Source organism: Scyliorhinus canicula, chromosome 25 (assembly GCF_902713615.1).
Source record: "Scyliorhinus canicula chromosome 25, sScyCan1.1, whole genome shotgun sequence".
Lineage (NCBI taxonomy): Eukaryota > Metazoa > Chordata > Chondrichthyes > Carcharhiniformes > Scyliorhinidae > Scyliorhinus > Scyliorhinus canicula.
Window position 1 is genome coordinate 21,420,293 of NC_052170.1, and position 12,351 is coordinate 21,432,643.

The following is a 12,351-nucleotide window of genomic DNA, read 5'->3' on the forward strand; positions in this document are numbered from 1 at the left end:
TCAGCTCAATTCCTCAACGAAAGTGCCTTTTCTATATCGACTGCCTCCTTTTAAGGTAGACTTCAAATTCAGTAGTAATGCTGGAGGTGAATAAGGTTTTTTTTTTGGGGGGGGGGGGGGGTGAAAAGGCTGTGCCACCCCATAGCTACAAACATAATGGCCCCCTCTAAAAGAACAAAAGAAAATGTTCAACATCAGGTAAATTAAGAATGTGCCCAGTCCATTACCGTTCTAATATTAAGATTAACTGCAGGGAGAGACTTTAAAAGGAAGCTGGGTGTGGATGTTGAATCCAAGTTGGAAATTTGCTTTGAGGTCAGGGTTGTTGTCATGGGTTTGAGATGCTCAGTGCTGCCTGGGGAGCAGCTTCCACCAACAAGTAAAATCCAAATGTTCCCCGTTCATCATCTATCACCGTGAAACTGGGGGCTGGAGGATGAGATATTGAAACTGACAACTCGGCATCTTCCCTCTGTCATCTGTGAAGGAACTTCGAAAGTGACCTCTTTTTGTTCTTTAGGTGGATTCCCTGCGCCATGTTATACACCAGACAGGCGGATACAGTGATGAGATGGCAGCAAGCCAGATGTACACCCCGAGACGTATAGATGTACGGGTCAGCTTTCCTTATTTTAAACCCAAGTGGCTTTACCCCTTTTATGAATTGAAAGTTGTTTGTCATTTTTGATTTCTGGTCATTTCTAGTTAAGGTCGACTCTCTCAGTCCTCAATGTCACCATGTTTGCATGTTTCTGGGAATAACCAGGGTGTCCCTAACAGAAGCTGGCAGCCACCAGTGCTTTGCTTTCATCAGAGATAGCTTGAGTGAAAGTTAGTGGTGTCAGTGATGTCTTGGCTGTGTGCATGTGTGTGTGCTGCATGCTGTGTACGTGTGCACGCTGTGTGCATGTCTGTGTGCGTGCACGCTGTGCGGTCCACATGTTATTGAAACTCAAAACCTGCATGTGAAAACCCATCTCCCTAATCTTCACATACATAATTCATAAGAACTAGGAGCAGGAGTAGGCCAATCTGGCCCCTCGCGCCTGCTCCGCCATTCAATGAGATCATGGCTACTGCTGCCTCACGGCGCCGAGGTCCCAGGTTCAATCCTGGCTCTGGGTCACTGTCCGTGTGGAGTTTGCACATTCTCCCCGTATTTGCGTGGGTTTCAGCCCCACAACCCAAAGATGTGCAGAGTAGGTGAATTGGCCACGCTAAATTGCCCCTTAATTGGAAAAAAATGAATTGGGTACTGTAAATTTTTTTAAAAGAAAGAAAAAAATGAGATCATGGCTGATCTTTTGTGGACTCAGCTCCACTTACCGGCCCGAATACCATAACCCTTAATCCCTTGTATTCTTCAAAAAACTATCTATCTTTATCTTAAAAACATTTAATGAAGGAGCCTCAACTGCTTCACTGGGCAAGGAATTCCATAGATTCACAACCCTTTGGGTGAAGAAGTTCCTCCTAAACTCAGTCCCAAATCTACTTCCACTTATTTTGAGGCTATGCCCCCTAGTTCTGCTTTCACTCGCCAGTGGAAACAACCTGCCCCCATCTATCCTATCTATTCCCTTCATAATTTTATATGTTTCTATAAGATCCTCCCCCTCATCCTTCTAAATTCCAAAGAGTACAGTCCCAGTCAACCTCTCCTCGTAATCCAACCCCTTCAGCTCTGGGATTAACCTAGTGAATCTCCTCTGCACACCCTCCAGTGCCAGTACGTCCTTTCTCAGGTAAAGAGACCAAACTGAACACAATACTCCAGGTGTGGCCTCGCTAACACCTTATACAATTGCAGCATAACCTCCCTAGTCTTAAACTCCATCCCTCCAGCAACAAAGGACAAATTCCACTTGCCTTCTTAATCACCTGTTGCACCTGTAAACCAACTTTTTTGCGACTCATGCACTAGCACACCCAGATCTCTCTGCACAGCAGCATGTTTTAATATTTTATCATTTAAGAAATAATCCCTTTTGCTGTTATTCCTACCATAATGGATAACATCACATTTGTAAGCGTTGTATTCCATCGGCCAGACCCTAGCCCATTCATTTAACCTATCCAAATCCCTCTGCAGACTTCCAGTATCCTCTGCGCTTTTCGCTTTACCACTCATCTTAGTGTCGTCTGCAAACCTGGACACATTGCCTTTGGTCCTCAACTCCAAATCATCTATATAAATTGTGAACAATTGTGGGCCCAACACTGATCCCTGAGGGACACCACTAGCTATTGATTGCCAACCAGAGAAACACCCATTAATCCCCACTCTTTGCTTTCTATTAATTAACCAATCCTCTATCCATTCTACTACTTTACCCTTAATGCCATGCATCTTTAACTTATGCAGCAAGCTTTTGTGTGGCACCTTGTCAAAGGCTTTTTGGAAATCCAGATATACCATATCTATTGGCTCCCCGTTATCTACCGCACTGGTAATGTCCTCAAAAAATTCCACTAAATTAGTTAGGCCGACCTGCCCTTTATGAACTCATGCTGTGTCTGCCCAATGGGACAATTCCATCCAGATGCCTCGTTATTTCTTCCTTGTGATAGATTCCAGCATCTTCCCTACTACTGAAGTTAAGCTCACTGGCCTATAATTACCCGCTTTCTGCCTACCTCCTTTTTTAAACAGTGGTGTCACGTTTGCTAATTTCCAATCCGCCAGGACCACTCCAGAGTCTAGTGAATTTTGGTAAATTATCACTAGTGCATTTGCAATTTCCCTAGCCATCTCTTTTAGCACTCTGGGATGCATTCCATCAGGGCCAGAAGACTTGTCTACCTTTAGCCCCATTAGCTTGCCCATCACTACCTCATTAGTGATAACAATCATCTCAAGGTCCTCACCTGTCATAGCCTCATTTCTATCAGTCGCTGGCATGTTATTTGTGTCTTCCACTGTGAAGACCGACCCAAAAAACCTGTTCAGTTCCTCAGCCATTTCCTCATCTCCCATTATTAAATCTCCCTTCTCATTCTCTAAAGGACCAATATTTACCTTAGCCACTCTTTTTTGTTTTATATATTTGTAGAAACTTTTACAATCTGTTTTTATATTCTGAGCAAGTTTACTCTCGTAATCTATCTTACTCTTCTTTATAGCTTTTTTAGTAGCGTTCTGTTGGCCCCTAAAGATTTCCCAGTCCTCTAGTCTCCCACTAATCTTTGCCACTTTGTATGCTTTTTTCTTCAATTTGATACTCTCCCTTATTTCCTTAGATATCCACGGTCGATTTTCCCTCTTTCTACCGTCCTTCCTTTTTGTTGGTATAAACCTTTGCTGAGCACTGTGAAAAATTGCTTGGAAGGTTCTCCACTGTTCCTCAACTGTTTCACCATAAAGTCTTTGCTCCCAGTCTACCTTAGCTCTTCTCTCATCCCATTGTAATCCCCTTTGTTTGAGCACAAAACAAATCCTCTCGTCTTCCTCCAATGTGGAACCATTTCCTCCACTCAGTGCATGTACATGAAACTCTTCCTCCTCCTCTGCCCTCTTCGCAGAGCCCCTTTTGTCTTGTTCCACAGACAGAACCCACCATCTTTATTCCACCAATGCTCAAATATCCTGAACCCCTCCACACCGCCCCGCCCCCGCGCACCAGCCCCCCAGCTCCATACTGTCTGCGTGTGAACCCTCTGTCCTCCATGCAGAGATCCCTCCCGTAGCGTAGAACACCCACAAGCAGTATCACATCCTCATAACCCCGAACCTTCATGAAGGACTCTCCGCCTCTCCTCTCATTATCGTGGGCAATGTGGTGATGGCAGAGACGTTGAACAAATATTTTGTGTCTGTCTTCACAAAAGCCACAAATTATAGTCCAGAAATAGAGAGTAACCAAGAGTCTAACAAGAGCGAGGAAATTAAGTATTTAATTTCAGCAGAGCAAATGTATTAGAGAAAGTCAAAGGACTGAAAACCGACACGTCCCCGGGACTTAATGGAGAGTGAGCTGTGGAGATAGTGGGTCCATTCGTTATGATTTTCCAAAATTCCCTTGAAAACGTCCCAAAAGATTAAAAGTTAGCAATGTGACAACACTATTCAAGAAAAGAAGGGAGAAAATAGGGGAGAAAAAAGGAAGAAAATTGGGGCCTCACGGTAGCATGGTGGTTAGCATCAATGCTTCACAGCTCCAGGGTCCCAGGTTCGATTCCCGGCTGGGTCACTGTCTGTGTGGAGTCTGCACGTCCTCCCCGTGTGTGCGTGGGTTTCCTCCGGGTGCTCCGGTTTCCTCCCACAGTCCAAAGATGTGCGGGTTAGGTGGATTGGCCATGCTAAATTGCCCGTAGTGTAAGGTTAATGGGGGGATTGTTGGGTTACGGGGTTACGTGGGTTTAAGTGGGGTGATCATGGCTCGGCACAACATTGAGGGCCGAAGGGCCTGTTCTGTGCTGTACTGTTCTATGTTCTATAGGGAACTAGAAGCCAGTTAAACTGACCTGTCAGGAAAATGATTAAGGAAGTCTCTGCAATGCATTTGGGAAATCACAAAGTTACCATAGTTTTACAAAAGTAAAATCACGTTTGAGAAATGTATTTGTGTGTTTGAGAATAGGATAACTCCGAAAAAGCCAGTCGATGGAAGTGAACCTGGATTTCTATCTCAATCTCTTCGACTCCCTCACGGCAGCACAGTGGTTAGCACTATTGCTTCACAGTTCCAGGGACCCTGATTTGCTTCCTGGCTTGGGTCACTGTCTGTCCGGAGTCTGCACGTTCTCCCTGTGTCTGTACGTTCTCCCCGTGTCTGCGTGGGTTTCCTCCGGGTGCTCCGGTTTCCTCCCACAAGTCCCGAAGATGTGCTGTTAGGTGAATTGGAAATTCTGAACTTTCCCTCTGTGTACCCGAACAGTCGCCGGAGTGTGGCGACTAGGGGAACAAATAAGTCTTGTTACAATCGTCCTGGGATTGGTGAGAGAAAACCTGGAGTCCTGTGCACAATTTTAAGGAATGATATATTTGGAGGTGGGGCAGTAATGCTACATTGATCCCTGGAATGAGACGCTGAGTGAATTGGGTCTGTACTATCTGGAGTTTAGAAGATTGAGAGATGATCTGATGATTCCGAAGGGGGCTTGATGGGATGGATACTGAGAGATAGTTTTACCCTGGCTGGAGAATGTGGAACATAGAGGGGACACATCCCGAGAATAAGGGGTCAATCATTCAAGACTGAGAGGAGGAGAAATATTTTCATCCAAAGGGCTGTGAATCTTTGGCATTCTCCATCGCAGAGGGTTCTGGATGCTCTAGTCTTGAATATATTCAAGGCTGAGATAGACAGATTTTTTTGGCTGTCAGGAATCGAGGGATATGGGAAGCATGGATGTGAAGTTGAGGGAGAAGATCAGCCATGATTATATTGAATGACAGAGCAGGTGTGTCGGGCCGAATGGCCTCCTCCTGCTCCTATTTCATATGTTCTTGTGGAAACCCCCCTTCCTCTCCACCCCTATACAGAAAACCTCTTTATCACCCATCCTCACCCCACAGAATTCCCTCCTTGCCCCTGCAATTGCCCCACCCTCCATTATCCGTCCCTGAACAGTTTTCAATGCCCCACCATCATACCCTGTCCCTAAAACCCAACACAGTGCCGATGACTTGATCTCTACCATCGCTCAGCTTATCTGGGCTGGAGCCTTTTCTTCAGTGTAGGGTCTCATTGTGCTGAATTTACCTGGAGTATTGGACTTTATGTTGAATAGGCCGATGGGACGCTGATGTATTCAGCATGGAAAGACAATGTACGTCCATAAGACATAGAGAAATACAGCACAGAACAGGCCCTTCGGCCCACGATGTTGTGCCGAACTTTTGTCCTAGGTTAATCATTGATCATAGAATTTTGGACACTAAGGGCAATTTATCATGGCCAATCTACCCAACCTGCACATCTTTGGACTGTGGGAGGAAACCGGAGCACCCGGAGGAAACTCACGCACACACGGGGAGGAAGTGCAGACTCCACACAGACAGTGACCCAAGCCGGGAATCGAACCTGGGACCCTGGAGCTGTGAAGCAATTGTGCTATCCACAATGCTACCGTGCTTCCCTTAAGAACAAATTAATCTACACTCCATTATTCTACCATAATCCATGTACCTATCCAATAGCCGCTTGAAGGTCCCTAACGTTTCCGACTCAACTACTACCACAGGCAGTGCATTCCATGCCCCCACTACTCTGGGTAAAGAACCTACCTCTGACATTCCCCCCCTATATCTTCCACCATTGACCTTAAATTTATGTCCCCTTGTAATGGTTTGTTCCACCCGGGGAAAAAGTCTCTGACTGTCTACTCTATCTATTCCCCTGATCATCTTATAAAACTCTATCAAGTCTCCCCTCACCCTTCTCCGTTTTAATGAGAAAAGGCCTAATACTCTCAACCTTTCCTCGTAAAACCTACTCTCCATTCCAGGCAACATCCTGGTAAATCTCCTTTGCACCTTTTCCAAAGCTTCCACATCCTTCCTAAAACGAGGTGACCAGAACTGCACACAGTACTCCAAATGTGGCCTTACCAAGGTTTTGTACAGCTGCATCATCACCTCATGGCTCTTAAATTCAATCCCTCTGCTAATGAACGCTAGCACACCATAGCTTTACAGCTCTAGCCACTTGAGTGGCAACTTTCAAAGAACTATGAACATAGACCCCAAGATCTCTCTGCTCCTCCACATTGCCAAGAACCCTACCGTTAACCCTGTATTCCGCATTCATATTTGTCCTTCCAAAATGGACAACCTTACACTTGTCAGGGTTAAACTCCATCTGCCACTTCTCAGCCCAGCTCTGCATCCTGTCCATGTCTCTTTGCAGCCGACAACAGCCCTCCTCACTATCCACAACTCCACCAATCTTCGTATCATCTGCAAATTTACTGACCCACCCTTCAACTCCCTCATCCAAGTCATTAATGAAAATCACAAACAGCAGAGGACCCAGAACTGATCCCTGCAGTACGCCACTGGTAACTGGGCTCCAGGCTGAATATTTGCCATCCACCACCACTCTCTGACTTCTATCGGTTAGCCAGTTCGTATCCAACTGGCCAAATTTCCCACTATGCCATGCCTCCTCACTTTCTGCGTAAGCCTACCATGGGGAACCTTATCAAATGCCTTACTAAAATCCATGTGCACTACATCCACTGCTTTACCTTTATCCACGTGCTTGGTCACCTCCTCAAAGAAGTCAATAAGACTTGTAAGGCAAGACCTACCCTTCACAAATCCATGCTGGCTATCCCTAATCAAGCAGTGTCTTTCCAGATGCTCAGAAATCCTATCCCTCAGTACCCTTTCCATTACTTTGCCTACCACCGAAGTAAGACTAACTGGCCTGTAATTCCCAGGGTTATCCCTATTCCCTTTTTTGAACAGGGGCACGACATTCGCCACTCTCCAATCCCCTGGTACCACCCCTGTTGACAGTGAGGACGAAAAGATCATTGCCAACGGCTCTGCAATTTCTTGCTTCCCATAGAATCCTTGGATATATCCCATCAGGCCCCGGGGACTTGTCTATCCTCAAGTTTTTCAAAATTCCCAACACATCTTCCTTCCTAACAAGTATCTCCTCGAGCTTACCACTCTGTTTCACACTGTCGTCTCCAACAATATGGCCCCTCTTGTTTGTAAATACTGAAGAAAAGTACTCGTTCAAGACCTCTCCTATCTCTTCAGACTCGATACACAATCTCCCGCTACTGTCCTTGATCGGACCTACCCTCGCTCTAGTCATTCTCATATTTCTCACATATGTGTAAAAGGCCTTGGGGTTTTCCTTGATCCTACCCGCCAAAGATTTTTTATGCCCTCTCTTAGCTCTCCTAATCCCTTTCTTCAGTTCCCTCCTGGCTATCTTGTATCCCTCAAGCGCCCTGTCTGAACCTTGTTTCCTCAGCCTTACATAAGTCGTCTCCTTCCTCTAAACAAGACATTCAACCTCCCTTGTCAGCCATGGTTCCCTCACTCGACCATCTCTTCCCTGCCTGACAGGGACATACATATCAAAGACACGCAGTACCTGTTCCTTGAACAAGTTCCACATTTCACTTGTGTCCTTCCCTGACAGCCTATGTTCCCAACTTCTGCACTTCAATTCTTGTCTGACAGCATTGTATTTACCCTTCCCCCAATTGTAAACCTTGCCCTGTTGCAGGCACCTATCTCTCTCCATTACTAAAGTAAAAGTCACAGAATTGTGGTCACTACCTCCAAAATGCTCCCCCACTAACAAATCTATCACCTGCCCTGGTTCATTACCAAGTACCAAATCCAATATGGCCTCCCCTCTGGTCGGACAATCTACATACTGTGTTAGAAAAGCTTCCTGGACACACTGCACAAACACCACCCCATCCAAACTATTTGATCTAAAGAGTTTCCACTCAATGTTGGCATAGGAGCAGAATTTGGCCACTCGGCCCATCAAGTCTGCTCTGCCATTCAATCATGGCTAGACAGCACGGTGACGCAGTGGGTTAGCCCTGCTGCCTCACGGCGCCAAGGTCCCAGGTTCGATCCCGGCTCTGGGTCACTGTCCATGTGGGGTTTCCACATTCTCCCCGTGTTTGCGTGGGTTTCGCCCCCACAACCCAAAGTTGTGCAGGGTAGGTGGATTGGTCGCGCTAAATTGCCCCTTAATTGGAAAAAATAATTGGGTACTCTAAATTGATTTTTAAAAAATATGGCTGATATTTTTCTCATCCCCATTCTCCTGCCTTTACCCCATAACCCCTGATCCCCTTATTAATCAAAAACCTATCTATCTCTGTTTTAAAGACACTCAGTGATTTGGTCCCCACAGCCTTCTGCGGCAAAGAGTACCACAGATTCACCACCCTCTGGCTGAAGAAATTCCCCCACACTCTGTTTTAAAGGATCCTCCCTTTAGTCTGAGATTGTGTCCTCTGCTTCTAGTTTTTCCTACAAGGGGAAACATTCTCTCCACGTCCACTCTATCCAGGCCTCGCAGTATCCTGTAAGTTTCAATAAGATTTGCCCAATCCTTCTAAACTCCAACGAATACAGACCCAGAGTCCTCAACCGTTCCTCATATGACAAGCTCTTCATTCTTGTGAACCTCCTCTGGACCCTTTCCAAGGCCAGCACAACCTTTCTTAGATATGTGGCCCAAAACTGCTCACAATACTCCAAATGGGGTCTGACCAGAACCTGATATAGCCTCAGAAGTATATCCCTGGTCTTGTATTCTAGCCCTCTCGACATGAATGCTAACATTGCATTTGCCTTCCTAACTGCCGCCTGAACCTGCAAGCTAACCTGAAGAGAATCTTGAACAAGGACTCCCAAGTCCCTTTGTGCTTCTGATTTCCTAAGCATCTTCCCATTTAGAAAACAGTCTGTGCCTCCATTCCTCCTTCCAAAGTGCACAACCTCACACTTTTCCACACTGTACTCCATCTGTCACTTCTTTGCCCACTCTCCTAGCCTGTCCATGTCCTTCTGCAGCCTGCCTGTTTCCTCAATACTACTTGCCCCTCTACAGATCTTTGTATCATCTGCAAACTTAGCAACAGTGCCTTCAGTCCCTTAGGGCAGCACGGTAGCACAAGTGGATAGCTCTGTGGCTTCATAGCGCTTAACCTATTTAACAGTCTCCTATGCGGCACCTTGTCAAAGGCCTTCTGGAAATCGAAATAAATCGCGTCCACTGGTTCTCCTTTTTCTAACTTCCTTGTTACTTCCTCAAAGAACTCTAACATATTTGTCCGACGTGACCTCCTCTTGACGAAGCCGTGCTGACTCAGTCCTATTTTATCATGCATTTCCGAGTACTCCGCAATCTCATCTTTAATAATGGACTCTAAAATCTTACCAATGACCGAAGTCAGGCTAACCGGCCTATAATTTCCTGTCTTCTGCCTCCCTACTTTCCTTATTAAACAGTGGTGTTACTTCCACTTTCCAGTCCTCTGGGGCCATTTTCTGCCTCCAGTGATTCCTGAAAGATCATCACCAATGCCTCCACAATCTCCTCAGCTATCTCTTTTAGAGCCCTGGGGTGTGGTCCATCCGGTCCAGGTGATTTATCCACCTTCAGACCCTTTAGTTTCCCCCAGAACCTTCTCCTTAGTGATGGCCACTGCACTCACCTCTGCCCCCTGGTTCTCCTGGAGCTCTGGCATCCCACTGGTGTCTTCCACCGTGAAGACTGATGTAAAGTAACTATTCAGTTCCTCTGCCATTTCTTTATTTCTTATTATTACTTTTCCAGCCAATTTTCCAGTGGTCCAATGTCTATTTTTGCCTTTTACCTTTAATATATTGAAAAAAACTCGTCGTGTCTTCCTTTATATTACTCGCTAGCTTGCACTCATACTTCATCTTCTCCCCACTTATTGCTTTTTTAGTTGTCCTCTGCTCACTTTTAAATGATTCCCAATCCTTTGGCTTCCTGATAATCCTCGCCACTTTGTATGCTTTTTCTTTAGATTTTATGCTGTCCTTGACATCCCTCGTCAACCATGGATGCCTTGTCCTCCCCTCAGCATGTTTCCTCCTCCTTGGGATGAATTTCTGTTGTGCCTCCCGAATAGCCCCCCAAATTCCTGCCATTGCTGTTCCACTGTCTTCCCTGCTAGGCTCCTTTTCCAATCACCTCTGGCCAGCTCCTCCCTGATGTCTTTGTAGTTACCCTTATTTAATTGTAATACCGTTACATCTGATTGCAGCTTCTCCCTCTCAAGCCACAGGTAAATTCTATCATATTGTGGTCACTGCTCCCTAAGGGTTCCTTCACCTTAAGTTCCTTAATGCAGTCTGTCTGATTACACATCACCAAATCCAGAATTGCTTGTTCCCTAGTGGGGTCTGTCACAAGCTGCTCCAAAAAAACATCTTAGACATTCCACAAATTCCTTTTTCTGGGATCCACTACCGACCTTTTCCCAGTCCACCTGCGTATTGAAGTCCCCCATGATTATTGTAATATTGCCTTTTTTACATGCCTTTTCTATCTCCTGATTTATTTTCTGCCCCACCTCCTGAACTGCTAGGGGGCCTGTACATAACTCCCATCAGGGTCTTTTTACCTTTGCGATTCCTCAACTCTACCCACAGAGTTTCTATGCCTTCTGATCCTATATCGTGCCTTGCTACGTATTGATTTAACTTCATTCCTTACTAACAATGCAACCCCACCTCCTTTGCCCATCTGCCTGTCCTTTCGATAGGACACATATCCTTGGATATTTAGATCCCGGCCCTGATCCACTTGCAGCCACGTCTCTGTGATGCCCACACCATCGTACCGGCCAATTTCAATGTGTGCAACAAGCTCATTTACCTTGTACCGTACACTGAGCGCATTTATACCTCAATACCTTCAATCCTGCATTGACCACCTCCCTTTTCACACTTGTTGCCTTTTTTACTCTGCCTGAGGGTGATGTTGTTCTTTTATTATGGTTCTCTATTTCCCCTTCAGTTATTCCACCTTCTAAGCTCATATTCTGGTTCCCACCCCCCTGCCATACTAGTTTAAATCCTCCTGAGTGAATTTAGCAAGCCTCCCAGCCAAGATATCAGTGCCCCTCCAGTTTTGATGCAACCCCTCCTTCTTGTACAGGTCCCACCTGCCCCGGAAAAGATCCTAATGGTCCAAAAATCTGAAACCCTCTCTCCTACACCACCAGTTGAGCCACACTAGCCTCTTATTTCTAGCCTCACTGGCACGTGGCACATGGAGTAATCCTGAGATTGCAACCCTAGAGGTCCTACTTTTTATCTTACTGCCAAACTCCCTGAACTTCTTCTGCAGGACCGCATCACTCTTCCTGCCTATGTCATTAGTACCTATCTGTACTACGACCTCTGGCTGTTCACCCTCCTCCTTCAGGATGTCCTATGTTTGTTCAGAGACATCCTTGACCCTAGCACCAGGGAGACAACATACCACCCTGGAGTCTCTTTCACGTCCACAGAAGCGCCTATCTGTGCTCCTTATTATAGAATCCCCTATAACTCCGCGCCACCGTGCGGAGGGCAGCACGGAAGCACAAATGATTAGCACTGTGGCTTCACAGCGCCAGGGTCCCAGGTTCGATTCCCCGCTGGGACACTGTGCGGAGTCTGCACGTCCTCCCCGTGTGTGCGTGGGTTTCCTCCGGGTGCTTCGGTTTCCTCCCACAGTCCAAAGATGTGCAGGTTAGGTGGATTGGCCATGATAAATTGCCCTTAGTGTCCAAAATTGCCCTTAGTGTTGGGTGGGCCTCCTTCTGCACTGTAAATTCTATGTAAAACAGTATACCTATTAGAAAGCAGGACAGCCACAGGGGATTCCTGCACTGACT

General features: G+C 46.1%; 1 protein-coding gene across 5 annotated transcripts in view; it reads left to right on the forward strand.

Annotated features, from left to right (window-relative positions):
- Window positions 1-12,351, forward strand: part of pbx4 (pre-B-cell leukemia transcription factor 4) — a 392,839-nt gene that overhangs the window by 376,048 nt on the left and 4,440 nt on the right. For 3 of the 5 annotated variants that reach the window (XM_038784746.1, XM_038784750.1, XM_038784749.1), the window contains one exon: window positions 521-610. The exons of the other annotated variants lie outside the window; for them this stretch is intronic. In XM_038784746.1, coding sequence (XP_038640674.1) covers window positions 521-610 — 90 coding nt within the window. The remainder of the gene's footprint in view (window positions 1-520; window positions 611-12,351) is intronic. 5 annotated transcript variants of the gene reach the window in all.